Source organism: Vespa mandarinia, chromosome 4, assembly GCF_050613455.1.
Source record: "Vespa mandarinia isolate Hongniang chromosome 4, ASM5061345v1, whole genome shotgun sequence".
Taxonomy (NCBI): domain Eukaryota; kingdom Metazoa; phylum Arthropoda; class Insecta; order Hymenoptera; family Vespidae; genus Vespa; species Vespa mandarinia.
In genome coordinates, this window is record NC_140813.1 from 9,050,908 (window position 1) to 9,071,658 (window position 20,751).

Sequence of the window (20,751 nt, forward strand, 5' to 3'; positions counted from 1 at the left end):
GTATTTCCTGATCGTTTTTGATAGAACTATTATGTTAAGATAATTTTTTTTTTATTTCTTTCCTTCTTTGTTATTTATATTTTATAATATAAACGTAAATATATAGATACATATAGGGAAGAGATAGGAAAAAGATTATTTTTATTAGATGACAGAATGCCTAATATGTGACAGCGATATTCCAATTCCGATTGATCGTTTCCAATGTTCGTACAGAATGGTAGGCGTTTTATCGTGGAATTTATATGACCGCAGGATAGCAAATGTTCCCCTAAGTTAAGAGCCCGCATCTTATCCAAGAGGGTAACTGTGAGAGAGAAAGAAAGAGAGATTATAGCGATTTCATCAAGCGACACCCTAATATGAATTCCAAATGTTCAGTCTTTAAAATTATAGTGAATTCGTGACGAGTAAAATATTTGTATTGCCAAAAATATTGTTCACTAAATAATCATTCAAATCTACAGTGAAGTAAAATATAATATTGAAGTGTTTACTAATTGTAAATATTTTATTTTTAATTATATTTATAATTTCAAAAAATGTTATAGTTATAATTTTATTGAATTCACATGAATAATAATTCTAATGTTGATAATAATTATTTATATGTTTTCTATTAGAAACATTAATTCCATATCAGTGATTAGTCCGCGAAGAATATAATTATGAATTTGATAAAATGCATAAGTAATACGAGTTATTGATTTTTAATCTAATTTGTTTAACGGACTATACTTTTCACGTACAATTTGATCATTTCTGCGTTATAATTATTCATTTCATTTACATTTTTATGTCTTTCAATGTACAAGTAAAGATATAGGAAAATCTAGATATAGGAAAAAAGGCAAATTTAAGACATATTAGAGCGTAATAGTCTACTTGTTTCATATCGAATTTAGTATCTATGGAAGAAATGGGAGGAAAAAGCAAAAGGGTGATCGAAACGATAAGGGAAAACTTTTTATCTTCAGAGAAGCATTTGATTTAATAATAATTAAACTTACGTTTTTATATACCTTATCTTTTAATTTCATCTTTCTATTAATAAACAAATGTGTTTAATTCGTCGTATGAAATAATTCATATACTTTTTGTTTGTACGATTTTTTAATGAAATTTATGAATAAAAATCGGAAGCTAATAAGCATCGAAATGTTATCTATCTAATCTGTTAACTAGAAAAAAATTACAAGTATAATTACCAATTAATCCATCTATAACACCGTTAACACTTTCAAGTCACACACTTTTATATCTGTATTTTTTTTTTCGGTCAAAAAACCAATTGTTAGTGTATATTTCACAATTAACGTTATATTATTATAAATTACACATATTATATAAAATTTTTTTCTATATTTCAAAAATCATTGGATTATAGAAGAGTAAATAAAAGGTCAAATAAATTCTATCGATTACATACTTTCTGAATATCTTGGGAATATTTTTTCAGGATGTTCACCGAGGTACGGATGATGCATGTGGTGGATGTAGCACAGTTGGTGACACCAGACGGAACTTTTTGCGTCAACGAAAGATGTTGCCTGCATGCTGTATACCAATGGGAGGCCACGAAACTGCAACGTCAAGCAGTGGTTATAACAGTTTCTACAGTAAGCAGAGTCCTCATCGTCGTTGTTACATGTTGAGAAGCATTCGAAGTACACCACAAATGCAGTTAGAATCAAAACCAGTAGACATCATTCAAGATAGACATCAGAGTTATGACAAGAATGATCCAGATGCGTGTCAACCACGACAATGTACCGTTGTTACTATGGACGATCGACGTTGTACTTAATCCTCTTCAGGTAAATCCAACTCAAAATTTAAACTTAAGATTTACCGAACAGATTTAGAACATATGTACGTATATGCTTTAATTGATGTATCATAATTAATTAATTCATACATTATATTTTCCCATAAGTTTTCAAAATCAAAATAGGGTTTTTACAGTAAACGTTTTAAATTCGATAAATCTTGAGATAACTCGTCGTTTAATAAGAATCATTCGATTGATCTTTATTGCCGATGTTTACCAAAATTCATTCTATTGACGTGTTGTCGCTAAATATGAATATTATAGATCGCATGTGAAATGTTCTACGAAATGTCGGACAGAAGCAGAGAAAAATAAAGACGATTAGCCGTCTAGAAAGGTAGAAAGGAATTATTCTTTCTTCCTATCTTGAAGTTTTACGATATAACGTAACGTGTAAAGTTACAGGCTATGGGCAGAGAAAAGAAATTAACGCGAGAATGATCGGGAGTTTTATGAGTTGTTCTTACGAAAAAGAAAACGACTCCCTTGTCGTACCTTCTTCTTATGTCCTAGCATACTCCCTTTATTACCGTCGTAATAGTATACGAAATTAAACAACAAATTATTCGGAACGAAGGGAAAATCGATCGAACATTAGTAAGCATTGAAAATATTTTCGAATTATTAAAATTGAAAAATGTGGAAAATAATTGATATTGTTTTCGTCGACAAAGACGAGAAGTGCTATTAATTAAATTCCCCTCAATGTATATTTACATGATTATACTCAAAAACAGACTCGTATATACACATACACACACATAAACACATGCGTGCCCACAAAGGAACACATGCACAGTGGAAACTTTTTTATCTGATAGGACAGTATCGATAATTACGAACTGTTATGGCTAATCCATAATCGACTAAGCGAAACTAATTCGAGAAAGGAAACAAATTACAGGGCAAATAAAGTAAGGAGTAAGAACAATCGAATTTACGACAAGTTTTAAGTGATAAAGATTTCTTCGTACTACCTTAGATTTTATTTTTGAGCAAGTATTTTATACTCGTAGAGAATAGCGAGTTTGCGGTATGCTAACTGATTTATTAAGTCGACCAACTGTGCGAACTTATTTTATGTTGTTTACATACTAAATTTTTATTCCGATCAAGTTTCTCACCATACAAATGTTATCGTGAATAATTTAAAGAAAAAAGAAAAAAGAAAAAAGAAAAAAGAAAAAAGAAAAAAGAAAAAAGAAAACAAATAAACCAAACGAAAAAAAAAATTGCAGGTCGATGTATATTTTTAACGTAAACTCTATTACTTTCGATCGATCGATGAGCCAATAAATACGACGATTTAACATCTTATAGTGCTCGCGTTATTCGCCGTAAAGTTTTCATCCGAGCTTTTATTGGTCATGTGAAACGAAACCCGAGCCGAGAATATATCGTTATAGATAGTAGACACTCGACGAACGTGTATTGAAAAGAGATTGCTAATTGGATTATCGACTAAAAGAAAAAGATAGGGAGAAAAAGATATGGAGGAAAAGATAGAGAGGAAAAAACAGAGAGAGAGAGAGAGAGAGAGAGAGAGAGAGAGAGAGAGAGAGAGAGAGAGAGAGAGAGAGAGAGAAAGGGAAAGAATTTCGAAGAAATAAATAAAGAATCATATCTGATTTTGTAATTAATTGTAAGACGACGACGATTTTTGTTATAAAAGCTATTTCGATGATTTTTCTGATTCTCGATAAAATATTATCGATAAACTACTCTGAGATTCAGGAAGATCAATAATATTATCTACTACGCATCGTGTAAATATTTATTCATGGTATTTCCGCTTCGACGATACTGCAAGCTTGACCATAACGTTGTATATTACGTCGAAGAAACGAGTTTCGTTTTAAACATTAATTACAATGTATTGGAATAACATAGTGAAAGCTAAAGTATTGACGAATTTGGGAGATTCTGTGTACTTTACTTTATGTAAAGCATATCGTATCGTGTATTTTGAATAAAGATTAATATATCATTAATATTCACGTAAAATGGGCTTAAGCGAATTCATTCAATTATTAGCTTTATTTACGATCGAGTCGTAATAAAAATTTGTTTTCTATTGTTAATTTCAGGTAGAACGATAAGAAGAAAATGATTAAAAAAAAAAAAAAAAGCAAATAAATAATAAATGATAATAAATTAGGTCAGAATAAAAACGTGTTAAATCTTACAAAATTGTAGAGTTTAGAATCTAAGAGATTTTTTTCTTTAGATACTAAAAAAGAAAATATGTATAAGGAAAAGAACGATTGAGAATCAAAGGATGTTTTCAAGTTTCCTGCTATCGAAGCAACTCCCTTCTTGATTCGAGAAACTCGAACGTGATGCCCTTGTTACGAAGGGATGAAACGTTTTAAGGTTTTCTAACGCTTTCGTCTTTGTCCATGATATCGCAAATCGAGAAACGCACATGACGAATTCTCTAAGAATTTACGACGTTTCCCATCACTTTTAACTTCTAGAACGTTCAACTCAAATATATGTTTCGTTGTATTGCTGACAATGAAAGAGAAAAGAAAACCTGAGAAGCCATAAAGGGATCTCTTTCGGGATGCGACACAATAAGAGGTCTCCGAAGATTTCTAGTATGTATGAGAGTGTTCGATCGTTGAGATAGAACGTTGCCTGATGCCGTACATACATGAAAATGACTTTTCCTTCGGAGAAAATAAACGAACGAGAAAAAAAAAAGAAAAAAGAAAAAAAAAAGGAAATAAAAATGAAAGGTCACGTTTTCTCGAAAGAAACCTGTTTATAACTATTTCAAGATTGCGATAGAGAATAGAACGGGTTAATCATTTTCCAAGATGTACATATATATTTCAATATTTTTCATTCGTTGATCGTGTTAACTACAGGATTATTTTTTTTCTTTTGTAGAAATGAAAATCCATTTCGTTGAAACGTGCCTCGTATTTTTATGTTAATGAATAAAAAAGTTATTTTTATTCATATAATTTAATTGCAACAACGTTTTCTCGAACATAGCAGACGATATGTTTTATTGTCTTTCATTTTTCTTGCTTTTTTACTTTTTTCTTTTCATTTATTTTTATTTACTTCTTTTTTCTCCGCCATTATTTCTTATCTTTAGACTTTTTTATTTTCTTTTTATAAAAAAAAAAGAAAAAAAAAAAAAAAAAAAAAAAAAAAAATATACTTTACTACATGCACTTTTCTTTAGACGACTTATGCTCTTGATTCTCTCTCTCTCTCTCTCTCTCTCTCTCTCTCACTTCAATATTTCTTTTTTACGAGACCGATCGATTATCAAATTATATTCTTACGGTGATTTACCAAATCCAAAGGACTTATAAAAAGATTCATAAAAAAGTCTTTCAAAGTACGTTATATAATTAACGTAATTCTTTACGAATGATTTATTAAGCTTTGTCATTTGACTTTCTCGCGCAAGATGTATTAATGAACAATCACGTGGACGAGTGAATATTAAAAAGCTATTCTAATTGTAAGTTATTCCATAAAGATACACAATTAAAGATGTGAAAACATCATGCAAGAGAAAGTAACACGGAGACGAAAGCTTCTTCTTTGTTATATATATATATATTTTTTTTCTTCTATCTCCATTCGATGTAAACAGTGTAATATACTTAAAAATATCGACGTATGAAAATTTAGTACTTGTAATTTCACGTTTCTAATCTAACGTATTGGATATCTGTTCTTTTTTGTTTATTTGTTTGTTTTTTCTTTCTTTTTTTTTTCTTTTTTTTTTTTTAAGAATGTATACATCTATCCAGGACGAAATGACTTTCGATGAAGAAACAGGAGTGAGTACGATGATTTGTTTCTGTGAATTTCTTTAATCTATCGAAAACACGATTCTATCTGTTGTTCAGTTTTATTACAGAAACGAATCATTCATTTCTCCCTCTTTCTTTCTATTTATTTTTCACTATCACTGTTTCTTTCGGAAGTTCCTCGTCCATTTATCACCACTTTATAATTCCGTTACGTAAATCCTTGTAAACCGAAGCCGTAATAATACCATGACTTTGATTGGTACTATCGATAGTCCGCGAGCTAATTTCTACCGAGTTTTTATTTTTATCGAGAACACTAAATCCACCGAAACTGTGTCTCATTTGAATCTTTGATATCTCTGGTCTCTTCAATGTTGAACTTTTAAGATAATAATTATCGATAGGATTAAACTTGTCCGTTTTCGACGTAATTTTTTCCAATCCTCGAATTTTCTTTTGACGATGATGACGTTGCTGTCGCTGTTGCTGATCCTGTTGCTGATCCTGTTGCTGAACCGTTGATGAATGAACCGGCAACGTCTGATTTAAATAATTTCTAACGATTTGAAATTGAGAAGTCGACCGTCTAGGAGCATAAAGTTCAGAACTGCTGGCACTTCCTCCACTGTTACTGCTATTACTGATCCCATTCAAAATGTTACTATTGATCGGAGAAGTCGTTACGAAGTGCCTCGTTACCCTGTTATTATTATTATGGTTGTTGTTCAACATCGTAGTTAAATATTTAGTATACCTTAGTAAACCGAGCTTCGAATCGTTAGTCTCATTCAATGACTTCAACATCGTCGTTTTCGACCGATCGACGTTGTTTACTATAGGCGGGCGTTGATGCAGAGTCGAATGCGTTTGCCTATCGCATCCTCTTCGTAGTTTCATGCGTGACGTTCCTCCTAATTGATTGCATCTTATATTTGCGCCATACTGAAATAACGATTTTTCAAAATCGATCAACCAGATTCATCATAATTTCTAATGACTTTGCGAGACTAAATTTATAATAAAAAAAAAAAAAGGAACTAGAAAAAGAAAAAGAAGAATAATATAAAGTTTAATATATACGAAATATTTAGATAAATGTTCGTAAAAAATTGAACGAAATATTATTAAGCGATAGTTCATTTAACAAGGATCATGCGAATAAAAAATGCGAAAGTGAAAAGATGTGCGAGAGCATGCACGATACGTGTAAGTAGTGTACGATACCTAAGCAAATCCCACGCGACAAGTAGCCTGTAACGATATAATCGTCTCTTTACTATCGTAAGAACAGTAATTACGAAGAGAATAAATAGAGATAAATAGACAGATAAACAGATGTGAGGATGAAGGGAGGGAAAGAGAAAGAGAGAGAGAGAGAGAAAGAGATAGAGAGAGAGAGAGAAAGATCGATCCAAGATGAGAGGCTTCTTACCGCTGTTACTTGATCTGACTGTATGGATCTTTGAGATTTTGATAGATGTTGATTTTGTTGACTCAAACAAAGACAACTTTTTGTTGTTCCCCCTGGCAAATTTCCTAGATGACCATTCGAAAGATTATAAGAGTACTGAGAGGTCGGATTTTTACCTGTAATTGAGCAACGAGCAAAAAATTTCAAATCCATTAGCTATTGAAAACCTTTTAACAGTACTTTAATATAAATTATTATTAAAATATGTCAAGTTATCGCGAATAGAATTTTATTGTAATGAATAATGAAAATTCTCATGACCGTCGATTTTTGAAAAAATAATAAAAAACAATATGAATCTCACCGTTGTGCCGATTATTCTTTGTATTATCTTGTAACGATATATTCCCTGACGTACTTATCGTCCTCGTTTTGCCAACTCGAGCACTTTCGTCACCTGAACGACCTTGCGATGTCGTTATTACTTTTCTGTTTGCCAAACTTGCTCGTGCTTTAAAAAACGGAAGTGTATAATCCATGACGTTAATAACATCGACTGGAAATTTTGTTTTCAATGATAATAGAGAGACGACGAATAATAAAATTAACCGACGAATCATTTTTATACGATGTGATAATCAATTAAAAAATGAACGTTTCAAATATTATAATTTTTCTTATTTTATCTTCGCCCATGTTCAAAATTAAGAAGTTATATATAAAACTATGAGAAAAAAACGTTGAAATGAAATATAAATCTAAAAGATATCAAATCGAAGCACGATTATCGATAATTGAATTCGAATGAAGATCAATTTTATCTTAAATAGATGAAATATGAACGTGAGAAGTCATCGGATTGGAACACGTCGATAATTTAATTTAAAATTTCATTTTAAAATTATGTTCAATTAAATCGACGAAACGGAAAATCTCGATGACAGTGCTGTACGAATCTTATCTATTAGTTCTGTCTACTTTAAGCGAAATTAAAAATAGAACTTATCGATAGATACATATAACAAATCATTGTTTTCATTCTTCCTTTCAACTCGCTTGTTTTTCTATAATTCGTTGAAATAATTTGGCTTATTTGTTTGTTATTACCGTTTGTTCGTTGAGATGTCTGGAAATTGTTTTTGTTGTTATACAGATCACCGCACGAAGAGCGAAGATTTTTATTTGTTATTGCGTCACCTTGACCGACTACAAAGTTTCCATTATTTGTAGAGTTGTAAGTTTCCTTTCTGATATGTTCCGAAAGACGTCTAACTCTGGCTTTCGACCTACATATATATGTATGTATGTAAATACACGTTTAACATTGATTCGAACGAACAAGAAATTTCTTTTCATGCAAGAACTTAAATTTTCGATAGAGTACTTATTGACAATTTGACAAGTTTTTAAACATTTTCTATTAATAAAGAAGACAAAATTAAATAAATATAAAAAATGACAGTAAGGTACTCGCATATTTTTATGTTTCCTATGTTTCTCATCCATCATCGCATAGAGCTTATTCCTGTATTCTTCGACTGAAAGTTGCACGTCGTCCCTCAACAATGGTACTACGCTGGTACTTCTTGAAGGTTCGTTTCCTCTTCTGTGAAAACTGGAAAAAGAAAAATATTTTATTACTACTATCGAAGTTACAATGGACTTTACGTGTACATCTTAACAAGAAATAATATTGTCGCGATTCGTTCTTATTACGATAAGTTCACTTGAAAATGAATTATTTTGATTTATATTAAATTTAACGAAGAAGTTTTATTGTTTTTATCGAAAACATATTTCTTATTCAACAAATACTTTTCAACAAATACACAATTTTTATTCGAAAAGAAAGAATAATAATTGTAAAAAAGAAAAGAAATTTTATTTAAAAATAAAATAAACGAAAATTATTCTCGCAAATAAAGTTATAATAGAAAATAATCTTTAACAAATAAAATTTTATTTACTAATACAATTTTTATAACAAATAAAGTTACATTTAAATATGATTGCGTATTAAACGAATAGAATTCTGATTAGATCAAATATTGTAAATTTGTTTTTTAAATATAATATTATTTCCGTAATTGTTATGCCCGAACATTATTGATATTAATTTTAATTATTTTTTTTTTGTTCTATTTATAATGAGTCACGGACAAGACAGTGAGAGCGAAAGAAAAACAGATGGAAGAGAGAGAGGGAGGGAGAGAGAGAGAGAGAAAAAGAAAGAGAAACAGAAATTATTAAAGGAAAATATATTTTACATATGTGTAATATTTACCTAGCTACGTAGGTATGCTCCAGAGCTTCTACTGCCGTCAATCGATGCGTTGGATTGAACACTATCAGATGACAAATAAGATCTAAAGCTTCTTTCGATGCATCAGGCAATAAATCCTTCAAGGAACGTTTCGGGCCAGTTGGGCTCTTTTCCAACAAATTAGTACCATAACCAGCGCTAACCGAAATCAAATCTGAAGGGATAGAAAATAAAAGGAAAGTTTCGTTGGGATGAAGTGAAAATCATTGTGCTTTATTCTTTTTCTTTTTTCGAAAACCTCTTTGAGATAAAGGATTACCTTCTTCCGTTGGTGCTGGAAGTGTGGCCATTATTCTTTCGACTTGATTTATCGTCGATGAACCAGGAAATAGCGGTTTGCCCAGCAACATTTCACCGAGAATACAACCTAGGGACCACATGTCGATGCCTTTCGTGTACCTTAAAGGGGAACGTTTTGATAAATTTAGAAAGTACATATGTATATATATGTGTGTGTGCATATGTATATATATGTGTGTGTGTGTGTGTGTGTGTGTGCATATGTATATATATATAGGTGTGTGCATATATATATATATATGCACACACATATTATATATTACATATTATATATACATATGCACGCATATATATATATATATTGAGTAAGACATTCTAATGAATAAATTAGCAAATTTCTATTATTCGATATTACTCTTTTTTTCTGTCGTTATATTAATCTTATGAATTATTCTAATATTTTTATTAAATTTCTTTTCTATATCCTTGTAAATAACGATCATATATTTAAATGTCTAATCTTAAATGTAATAATTCAGTCAATAACTATTATCAAGGAATGATATGTTAAATCGATTCGTCGCGTTTCGTAAAATTGTTCCGACCGAGATATGGATGTACCTTTTCGAGGCAATCAGTATTTCCGGTGCACGGTACCATCTCGTAGCGACGTAATCGGTCAGAGTTGGATCGCTTCCGGTTTCACCATCCCCTTCACCGATATGTGTGACGGATCGTGCTAGGCCAAAGTCAGCTATCTTGCAATGGCATTGAGCGTTCAGCAAGACGTTCGATGGCTGTTAGATATTTTAGTATGATTTATTTGATATCGATTTGTTGTTAACAGTCGCATATTTATCATCATTATGCATTAGAACTTCTATGTACTGACCTTCAAGTCTCTGTGAATGACGTTACCGGAGTGTATATACTTGATAGCCTTGAACAATTGATACATGATGAAGACCTTATGGATGTCCTTAAGGATGTTGCCCTTCTTAATGACGTTGTGGAGATCGGTTTCTGAGGAAACGGGCCGAAACGTGTTTCAGGCCAAAAGTCTGAGAAACGACGCATGTGACCTTTTTGAATTCTTCTTCGGATCGGGAAAAACTCACCCATGTACTCGAATACGAGATAAATATCCCGATCGTTGTCCGCCTTGTGTAGACCGATTAGTCGTACGATGTTCTCGTGATTCGAAAACGATAGTAGAAACATTATTTCACGGAAAGTACGCTGTGCGTCTGTTTGATTTCTAAATGCATCGAAGATCTTCTTCACTGCCACCGTTTCCTTCGTTTTCTTTTCTATCGCCTTCCATACTATGCCGTATGCCTGTTAAAATATTTTGTATGTTTTCTATTCTATTTCTTTTTTTTACTCTCTTCTTCGTTCATTAGTATTCCACTACGTAAAATTAAATTACATATTTTTCAATTAAATAAAATTAAATTACAAGAGATTTTGTTTTAACAATCTTTCATTAATCAGATAAAAAATTAATGAATTTTAATTTTATATTTTTGGTATAATTAGAAATAATATTTTTTTTTGTTCCTTTTTCTTTTCAAAGTTCAAAATTAAAAGTTATTTTAATAATTTCTGATAATAATTTCCCCTTTGTAGAATTTGAGATAATTTTACTAATTTGTCTATCAGTCTATGCGCAAAAGTGATATTACAAATTTTAATTAATTCTAATAGTTTAATTAATTCTAATAGTAATTTGATTTATTAGTACAAAGCTAATAAATATAATTTACTTTGTAGACATATAATTAGAGAAAAAGAGTATACAAGAAAACGTAAAATACGTGTACCGAATGGTAGACAAGGTCAAAGAAGAATGTCGGAAGTCAGACGACAAACGACATTTCTTTAAAACGACGTATTCACCTCAACGACAAATCCTATTAGACGAAGGACGTAAAATTCCCTTGACCTGAATGTATCTTTCCCCTCCTATTCTACATCGATCTACATTTGTGTAATTGTAAGAGTTGTTTACATTTTTTCTAATTTTCGGAGTATCAGTAGAAAGATCATAATGATATTAAATATTTGATTCAATTAATAATATTTAATTACGTATTTTACTTATCCATTCTATTGGATTTAAAAGTTCTCAAATATATTTATTTATTTATTTTTTTTTTATCATCGATAGAAAACTTACAAGATAAATAAAGTTTTGTTTTATCAGAAAAAATGAAATATGATAAATTAGATGAAAGTCGAACAAAGATAGGATGTCGCGAATTTCTTGGTTTTTTTAATCATACCCTTTTTAAGATCAACATAATTATTTTCAACGTCATGCCAAGAATGTCTTTGCTTGTAGTACTTCACTGATCGATGAATGTTCACGGGACGTTCTTTCTCGCGATGACATGAATTGATTTTTTATGTATCGAGTTAGGCCGTACGTTCTCATTATATATGTATGTATAGTTAAGCGAATGACGAATAATAGTTTTATTTTTGTAGCGACAGTGACGGCGATGGCTCCAAACCGTTTTAATATCGATTGTCTCCAAGCTCGCATTTTCTACACAATTATCGATTATACTATATCATCTTTAATTCACATTTCATTTTTTTCCCAAGGAAAATGATAATAATTAATATCATTAATTAAATTCTTCGAATTAAACTCTTTTTCAGTAATATTCTTTGTCTAAGAAAAAAGATCTTTAAATGTAAAGACTTTTAACTTTTATAATTACTCGAGATGAGAAGAAGTAATGAACAAAAAAAAAAAAAAAGAAAAAAAATACAAAGATATAAGAGAAAAAGAATTCATATAATTTATTCAAAAACATTCTTTGATACGAGAGAAATATACATTCACCGTGGTTTATTTCATTTAATTAATAGTTAAAAATGTGATGTACTAATGGGCTTTCAGATAAAAATAAAAAAACAATATACGAAAACAAGGTAATTCGTACGCGTTTATCGCATAGAAGGAATACAAACGAACACATAAGAAGTAATGCCAGTGACCTCTACTTCTCATCGTCCATACACGTGTTGTGCTTTCATTATCATGTTCCGAGTAAAATCTTTGATACACTGAGTACGTATGTTGTGAAAAATTTTTGAAAAAGAAAAAGAAAAAGAAATAAAAGAAACCTTGACGAAAAAGAAAACATGCCAATATAAAAATACAAGGAATAACATTTATACATATCGTATTCATGATACATCAAAGAAAATAAAATAAAATCTAATAGAAAAGAAAAAAAATATTGTATGAAAACAGAAAAAAATTATTTATAAATATGATATTGCGTATTAAAATGAATGTTAAAGGTACATTAAAATTTGGAAGAAAAAGAAAAAGAGAAAGAGAGAGAGAGAGAAAGAGAGAGAAAGTAGAATTCGTTGAATTTTTAAGAGATAATAACCTGAAGAATTTAAAGAAAGAAATAATAAAGATAACACTAAAAAGCAGGATGAGTCACCCCTTTGCCGAGACGTCGAATGATGTCGTACTGATTGCTGACATGAGCGTCGATCTCAGAAACCTTCGTGGTGTTTTTCTTGGCGGACATCGTACTTCTGACGTTGGACGTTGTTATCGTCGTCGTTTTCGTCCTTTTGGTCGTCGTTGTTAGTATTTTCTCGTCGTTCAGACTTTTTGAGTATAGCTCACGAGGGATTTCAGGCAGAAACGGCGCTCGCGGGACGCGCCGCATTCATGTCTTCTTACACATCGGGAAAGGAAGATCCAATATGATCTAGTCCGACAGTTTTTTCATTCAACCTCTTACACGTCAATGTGCTTGTGTTTATAGAATTCATGGCGGTTACCACGACGACATGTTCAGTACCACCCACGCCTATCAACGATATCGCTTGACCGAGCTCATACGATATAAGAGGTAGGGATTACTCGTATATGTAGGGGTTAGTTAATATGTGGAAGGGGAACGAGGAAATAAATGTTTCTCTCTCATTTTATGTATTATCAGAATAATAATAATTCAAAATGATTCATAATTAATCGTGCGAGATGACAAAAAATTCATTTGATAAAATTTTTACTTTAATGCGACATAAAATTGTATTGTGAAATTAATTAAAATTTTTCTTTATAAGTATTATTATGAAATTATTATTATTATTATTATTATTATTATTAATAATACTTATTATAAATACTTGTTATATAAATAATTTCGCACATCTGTGGTGTAATGGTTGGCATCGCGGTATCTCTCTCTCATCTGAAAGATCCGGCTTCATTTCCCGGCACTGCCTTGACATTTTTTTTAGCAGGTGATGGGTCTGTAACTGGGTTGACTCAAGTTACTATACAATCCGGGTGTCGCTCACGTTGGTAGCAGAACGGTAAATAGCAACGATCAGCTAACATCATTCATCCATCATAACGATGTAGAATGTAAAAGGGTAAACTTAATGCACTATTTTCCTAAGAAATCTGGTAACGAACAAAATATTTAGAAATGAATAAGTATGTATACAACAAAGGAACTGCAATAATTTTTTTATAATACTTATAACATTATCTGATTCATTGTAATAAAAGTATAATATGATTTATTAAAATAATATTTTTTTTTTTGAAAGATAAGATGCTTATAAGGTTAAAGTTTTATAATAAAACAGAACTAAGGTTGGTTATATGACCAATTAAAGAATGAACGGTATAATGTTCACAATTTTTGAATCAAGAGATTTATGCATTTGAGTTGAAAAAATGGTGACAACGAATATTTTTCATTGAGAAACGCTGCCAAATACATACATGTGTTTGCCAGCTGCGATTACAATGTAGACCTACGGAGTTTAAGAGGAAAACGATATTGTAATGTTTACTTTTGTGAGGAAGAGCAACGAGTTTCAATAATCTGTTGAAGCTCAGAGATATGTATAATATCTCTTTAAACAAGACATTTATATTTTTATAAAAGTAATTCTGAAATAATGATAAATATATCAGTTCGCTCGAGTAGAATATTTTTTCTTGATTTATATTCCTTTTTCCTGACATTTATTATCAAGGAAAATATATGAAAAATATAATACTGCTACACGTTAGCAGAGAAATCTTATGATTCATCATTACGTTACATCTGCTTACAGAATATACCCATTCCATTACGTGATAAGTAATCGATATAGTCAACGATTTGATAGAATCATAGAGAGTACGTTATTAACACTATGATAAAAAACGAGATATAAAAGTAAGATAATCGATCTTTCTGAAACACGGTTAACACGATCTATATTCAAAGAGTAATGAAAGGTAAAGTATTAACTTAATTCATAAGCTTATCAATCACGCGTATTATACATAAATATATATATACGTGATAAAAAATTTATACGGTGAAACGAAAAATCCCTGCGCATACGCATATTTTATTTCCCTTTCAAGTTATACAAATTGTCCCCAAATATCACTCCAATTTCCCTCAATATACAATACACAATTAAATTTAATAATAACGTGACAATATCTTAATTATAATTATTATTATATCTTTTTTTTTTCTTTTTAAGATTTAAAGGATATTAACGCGAAACAAGTAGTAGTATTCGCTTATAACGAATAGAATTTTTTTTCCTTTTTCTTTTTTTCTTTTTAAAGATTTTTAACGAATGTATATAGAAGAATCAAACGAATTAATTCGTGTGAAATCCTCAAGATACCGTCGTTTATTTAAAATATTCGGACCGTAGAAATGCGCTCTGTGGTCCCAAAAACAATAGCGCGAAACACGCTAGAATTTCACTTCCTGGGCTGTTGAATGATAATCGGACGCGAACAGTGAGCTGGCCGAGCATCGTGCGTCGGCGTTGGTTTTTCATGAAAATGTTGTACAGCTTCCGGCGGAAAATCAGCATTTCCCTTCGCGGGAACACCACTGATCATCATAGTCTTTGGCGGGCTATAAAGTATTCATAACAAAACAAAAACATAAGAAGAAAAATTAATTTGTTATTGCATTTTACACCAGTTAGGTGTTATTCCTGATAACGTACAATCATTTCGAATATATTGATCTTGAGACAACAACGTCATGACTTTAAATATAGCGATATCAGATAACAGTAATAATAATAATAATGATAATAATGATAATAGTAGTAATAATAATATACTAAGCGTTAAATCATAATAACAGTGAGCAAGTGTGAGGCCATTTACGTTGCATTTACATTGGACTTGCGCAATCTTTTTGTTGAGAACAAATACGTGGAAAACTTCATTGGAACCATTTATCACGCATCTCTTGAAATATATTGTAACTCGTACATACACAATTATGTACGTGAAAATATTACCACCTATTGCCGACCGACGATTCTGTGGATCTTCTCTCTTTCTCTCCCCTCTACCTTTCTCTTTAGCCGGTAACATCACGTTTCCTCTCTACTATTCGAATTCTTTTGAAAAATGTGCTTATTTCGACTCGATTTGGGCCGAAAATTAATATATCACAAATTCATTCTCCGACTTGTATCGTTATTATGATTTATAATTCGATGTATAAAGGATGAAAGAAAGAATAAAATAATAAAATTATTATCTGACAATGTAAATTTTAATACGACGTATTTTCGTTACCTGCTAGAAGGTCTGCTCTCTTCAACGTCCTTGCTTGGCTTCACATCTCGATCCTCCTTTGGTGTTTTATGTTGAGTAATCCTCATTCCTCCTGCTTTCACTGAAATAAAGAATTAGGATGATGATAATATTATTTTTTTCAATTGGCCTTGGATACATGTTGACAGGTGCATTATGACGTCGACATTGAATGGTGCTTGTAAACACCGTTTAACCTTTTTTAATGGGATAAGTAATTAAAGATTTCAATTAAACTAACCTGCTGGAGGATGACCGCCTTTCAGTTTACATTCCTCTGTACTCGACATATTTCGTGTCGGTATGTAGGCTCGAATACACTGGAAATTCTTCGTATACGAAAGTACAATATGTTTCTCGTCCGTTGTAATGACACTCCTCACGCCGTACTACGCGTTGCGGTGGTCGACGTCAACACATACGAACATTGCTAGTATCGATAGTGGGGAGTATACAAAGATCGCGCCATTTTTGAATCGTATATAGGTTATACGTTGTTAATATAGATGTATTATAGCGTCAAAAATTTTCATCACTCGAGTTAAATAATATTACGTTAAATAATATAAATATAAGTATAGAAAGAAATAATATAAATATAAGTATAAGTATATAAGTATAGAAAACGAGTTCGTCAATAAAATTTATATATAATTTTGCAACTTGTATAAAATTTAAAGCTATTTTATTGAAATTTTGATTATGATGCATAGAATTAATATAATTATTTTATGTGTATGTGCGTAAGGTTAGAAATTTCATGTGTTCTGTAACGTTAAGGTTAATTGTTAAGTATTAATTCATTTTATAATACACAAGGAACACAAATCGTGATTAACTTCAATTTGAAAGCTTTTGATGAAAATATTCCTAAGAATAATATTTTATTAAGTGAAAAGGGGAAAAAAAATACAGTATGTTTAGATTGATTACTTGCTGCTTCCTGCCAGTTTTTGGTCTTGATACATATAATGCAAATCTTTGCAATCTTCATCAGAAATATGTACCCAACCAGTTGATTTCATATGATATACTGTAAAGGAAGAATTAAATTAATACATAAAATGTTTAATTACAAAATTATTGGTACTTACCTCTTACTATACCACCAGAATATGCATCTCTATGAGTAGCATGATAAATTGCTCTTCTTCCTAACTCATAAGCTTCTTCATCTGTTAGATCCCAACGATAACCAGAATCTAATACACCAAAGGCATAAATAGAGCCAGAACCTACGCTAAATACTTTTCCTGGTGTTCGAGTACCTTCTGAATCAATGTAATACATTCCAGGACCACGTTTATCCCAACCCGCAAGCATCATACCTGGAGAAATATCATATACATATCCACTAATTTGAATATTATCTTTTTGAATAGTATAAAAATATATATAAAACCAAAAATGGTTTTTTCGATATCTTACCCATGCTCAAACCCATCCCTTTGTAATTATATACCATGTTTGACAATAGTTTACTAGCAGCTGCAATTGAAATACGTTCTCTATTTCTTAATTCATACATACGGCACTGTTTAGCTAAAACACGATCCCAATAAACGCAATCTGCAGCACCACCAGCCAAAGTACCAAGAAGATAGTCATTGATCTCCACTATCTTTTTCATTGTTTGCGAACCTATAAAGACATAGAGTTGTAGTCAATGTACAATGTTTGTGGATTGATAATTTTGAAATAGATTATTACCAATAAATTGCCCTCCCGTAGCACGGGAATCAACAGCCAATATGATACCGCCTTGGTATTGAAATCCCAATGTAGTTGTTCCATGATCAAATCGAATTTTTATATGTTTCCCAGTTTCATCAGTATTTATAGAAAGTTGTGCAAGACTTTCAGCAGGCTGAAAATTGTATATATGAAACAATTAACATAAAAAATTATATAAAATTCTTCTACATGACGTAGCAAATTTCAGATACTAATTCATTAGTGTGATAACTCATATGTCGATACTTGCGTCTATATACGGTGGTACGGCTAATTGAACATTATTTATAAAGTTTCTTGTGTATTTCTCGATTTCACCTGGTATTTTATCTGTTTCTTGCATAGAATTAAAATCTACATGAGAACTAAGACCACAAACTTCAGCAAGCGCCATGTTCATACGAATACTGAATGCATATAGCATGTCATCTTGCTGTTTCTATTTTACCTCTGTAGGTGGCATTGGTGACTAATGAAATGAATTTGTATTTAATAAGTTTATATAATTTAGTTAATATTAAACAATTTTGTTATTACAAATCATTCTCGCTAAAGAATTTCTACGATTAAACTATTTTCAGTATATTTTATAATTAGTGATAATAAATCCATTTTTAAAAATGAACGTACTGAACGAATGGACCAATCACCGTTAAAAAAGGAAATAGTCGTTTTAGATGAGCCAATTGATTCTTCGATATTCTTTTTTTCAATATTCTTTCTATTCTAATTGGATGTTTTTAATATGTACTCATAAAGAAATAGTTCTTCTTTTTTTGTTATATTAAATTATTTTGTCATAATGATCAAGAGAATTTTGATAGACTTTATTGATAGGAAATTTGTAGGAAATTATATAAAAGCTAAAAAATAATATATATTATTTCACAAATTTAATCGTATATCTTATCTTGTCGTGTAAACTGGTGACCCCTAACAACATACAATTTAAGCTTTTAGTACAGCAACCGAGCGAGTATTTTTGAATAGTGGGAACAGACAGCACGTAAACACGTAAAAAGAAAACGAATGTTGGCAAATTGTCAAAAAATCAAAGATACACAAACAGGTAAATGAATTTCTTCTATACGATAAAATAGCTCTTGATTTTTGTTTTATGTAACAAATTTAGGAAGAATCATTAATTTTTATTTACTATGTTTAATTGTTTTTAATTTTTCAATTACAATAATTAATAATTAAGTAACATTGTTTATATGTGTAACTATTTATTATTTTATTCCGAATCGATGGATTTTTAATTTTCAATTAAAATAATACGGTACTGAGGTATCTTATTTTATGAACTTAATACAATTTAATTATTTTTGTTAAAATGCTAGTTGTAACATTTAAAATAGACGTTGGCAAGATCACATTTTCGTTTGACGTTTTAATTTGAATTCTGATTGGTCTACCTGAAGTTTTCCAATCATTCAATTACTTTGGAAGATGGAAACAAATGGAAAAAAATTTTGATTGGTTAATTTTTTTTACAAATCACTGAACAACCAATCAGCGATCGATCACCATTTTTTTATGCGATTAACTCTTACACTTAAAGAAGTCGTCAGAATAACATCCGCTCTTTCTAAAAAAAGTATAAGTTTTCTTAATATTCAAGTTATATCTATTTTTAATTTATCAAATCTTGATAATTAAGTATTTTACTTTGAAAAAATATGAAAAGTGATAAAATCTTGCATAGAAAAAATGTAATTTTCCTGTTTTACCATACAGTGTACGGTGATCTGAATGATTGATTTGTGAATCTTTGGCCGGAATGAGACGTGAAGGTGTACGATCGACGATTTTACGTAAATAATTGATCTACCACGACGATAATCAGGTAAGCTTAATAAATGTATTAATTATTATATATCATTTTTAGAATATGTACATATATAAAGGAGATATTATAAGTACAATGTTGATGCGTATATGCATATACATATATATATATATACATAATATACATAATATACATAATATATATGTATAATCCATATTATTCGCTTGTATGTATACAGTAAAGCACATCTATCATTAAATACATAACTTTTTTTTTTATTTTAATGAAAAAACAAATCAAGGGAACACATTTTCCGTTGAAATAATATCTAACGTTTATTCATCGAATCATCGTAAAATAACAAAATGATGAAGTTATATTCGATAAAGTCTACGCTAGTAATACGACAATGAAGATTTTTCTCTAGTTCCTGTAGCTTCTAATAAAGGCGTCCTTCGTAGCGCATTAGTACATCTAACATCCAAGAGGTCTATCGGAGCACGCGTTAACATTCCATCGTGCATCGTTCTATGAATGTTGGTGTGCTGTCTCATAATAATCTTCCTTTCACTCTTTTAACGACCTCATATATATATATATATATATATATATATATACACGCACATATATATATACGCATATATATATATACGCATATATATATATACGCATATATATATATACGCATATATATATATACGCATATATATATATATATATATATATACGCATATATATATAGGTACATAGCTCTTATACATAATATCTATATAGATATCTATCATACTATTATACTATATATAGATATGTATATAACTAGTAACGGAAAATGCAGTTATCGACGTTATATAGTTGGTACAGTGCAAACTTGGAAAGATACGTTTCAAATAGTATTTTCATGAGTCACGGTAACACCTGCAACAGTTCAACGAGATTTCTAATACTTTTACTTATCTATTCGACTTATGCCCGTAAGGTACTTGAGAACATCTTAAGTATCTATTTTATTGTTC

The 20,751-nt window shown here is 30.5% G+C and overlaps 4 protein-coding genes across 13 annotated transcripts in view; 1 reads left to right on the forward strand and 3 right to left on the reverse strand.

Annotated features, from left to right (window-relative positions):
- LOC118443213 (orexin/Hypocretin receptor type 1-like) overlaps positions 1 to 14,007 on the forward strand; it is a 29,930-nt gene extending 15,923 nt beyond the window's left edge. For 3 of the 4 annotated variants that reach the window (XM_085656248.1, XM_085656247.1, XM_085656249.1), the window contains one exon: positions 1,460 to 3,821. In XM_085656248.1, coding sequence (XP_085512374.1) covers positions 1,460 to 1,807 — 348 coding nt within the window. In that variant the 3' untranslated portion in view covers positions 1,808 to 3,821. Of the gene's footprint in view, positions 1 to 1,459; positions 3,822 to 13,390; positions 13,478 to 13,871 lie in introns of those variants that run through there. The other variant, XR_014982021.1, reaches the window with a different exon arrangement.
- On the reverse strand, positions 5,012 to 13,884 carry LOC118443207 (uncharacterized). 7 transcript variants are annotated; one of them, XM_035869843.2, is made up of 12 exons: positions 13,058 to 13,754; positions 10,706 to 10,925; positions 10,480 to 10,610; positions 10,209 to 10,384; positions 9,607 to 9,746; positions 9,309 to 9,501; positions 8,499 to 8,639; positions 8,132 to 8,310; positions 7,389 to 7,535; positions 7,046 to 7,200; positions 6,368 to 6,555; positions 5,012 to 6,253 (listed from the first exon to the last, which is right to left on the reverse strand). In XM_035869843.2, exons 1-12 carry the CDS (start codon positions 13,289 to 13,291, stop codon positions 5,803 to 5,805), a joined length of 2,355 nt encoding a protein of 784 aa, XP_035725736.2. In that variant the 5' UTR covers positions 13,292 to 13,754; the 3' UTR covers positions 5,012 to 5,802. The 7 variants fall into 7 exon arrangements, with proteins under 7 accessions (XP_035725736.2, XP_035725735.2, XP_085512372.1 ...); XM_035869842.2 differs by having other exon boundaries at positions 5,012 to 6,274; XM_085656246.1 differs by lacking the exon at positions 13,058 to 13,754 and adding an exon at positions 13,781 to 13,884 and having other exon boundaries at positions 5,012 to 6,555.
- A 1,024-nt stretch (positions 14,008 to 15,031) lies between the features above and the next one.
- Positions 15,032 to 16,649, reverse strand: LOC118443211 (death-associated protein 1). The gene is made up of 3 exons (XM_035869851.2): positions 16,454 to 16,649; positions 16,195 to 16,294; positions 15,032 to 15,514 (listed from the first exon to the last, which is right to left on the reverse strand). The coding sequence occupies exons 1-3, from the start codon at positions 16,500 to 16,502 to the stop codon at positions 15,355 to 15,357; spliced, it is 309 nt and encodes a 102-aa protein (XP_035725744.1). The 5' UTR covers positions 16,503 to 16,649; the 3' UTR covers positions 15,032 to 15,354.
- Positions 16,650 to 17,065: 416 nt separating this feature from the next.
- Positions 17,066 to 18,372, reverse strand: Prosbeta5 (Proteasome beta5 subunit). The gene is made up of 5 exons (XM_035869850.2): positions 18,197 to 18,372; positions 17,923 to 18,079; positions 17,641 to 17,853; positions 17,307 to 17,540; positions 17,066 to 17,245 (listed from the first exon to the last, which is right to left on the reverse strand). Exons 1-5 carry the CDS (start codon positions 18,368 to 18,370, stop codon positions 17,142 to 17,144), a joined length of 882 nt encoding a protein of 293 aa, XP_035725743.1. The 5' UTR covers positions 18,371 to 18,372; the 3' UTR covers positions 17,066 to 17,141.
- Positions 18,373 to 20,751: the final 2,379 nt, after the last annotated feature.

What these genes read in the sequence shown, in the direction of transcription:
- Prosbeta5 (XM_035869850.2), bottom strand. Translation starts at nt 18,370, where the DNA reads ATGCTATATGCATTCAGTATTCGTATGAACATGGCGCTTGCTGAAGTT. An exon ending in TACGGGAGGGCAATTTATTG is followed by an intron (nt 17,854 to 17,922) that starts GTAATAATCTAT and finishes ATGTCTTTATAG; the next exon opens with GTTCGCAAACAATGAAAAAG. An exon ending in TTCTGGTGGTATAGTAAGAG is followed by an intron (nt 17,246 to 17,306) that starts GTAAGTACCAAT and finishes CTTCCTTTACAG; the next exon opens with TATATCATATGAAATCAACT.
- LOC118443207 (XM_035869841.2), bottom strand. Translation starts at nt 13,291, where the DNA reads ATGCGGCGCGTCCCGCGAGCGCCGTTTCTGCCTGAAATCCCTCGTGAG. An exon ending in TCTCGTATTCGAGTACATGG is followed by an intron (nt 10,611 to 10,705) that starts GTGAGTTTTTCC and finishes CCGTTTCCTCAG; the next exon opens with AAACCGATCTCCACAACGTC. An exon ending in TCCAGCACCAACGGAAGAAG is followed by an intron (nt 9,502 to 9,606) that starts GTAATCCTTTAT and finishes CTATCCCTTCAG; the next exon opens with ATTTGATTTCGGTTAGCGCT.
- LOC118443211 (XM_035869851.2), bottom strand. Translation starts at nt 16,502, where the DNA reads ATGTCGAGTACAGAGGAATGTAAACTGAAAGGCGGTCATCCTCCAGCA. An exon ending in AGGCGGTCATCCTCCAGCAG is followed by an intron (nt 16,295 to 16,453) that starts GTTAGTTTAATT and finishes TCTTTATTTCAG; the next exon opens with TGAAAGCAGGAGGAATGAGG. An exon ending in GAGAGCAGACCTTCTAGCAG is followed by an intron (nt 15,515 to 16,194) that starts GTAACGAAAATA and finishes AATACTTTATAG; the next exon opens with CCCGCCAAAGACTATGATGA.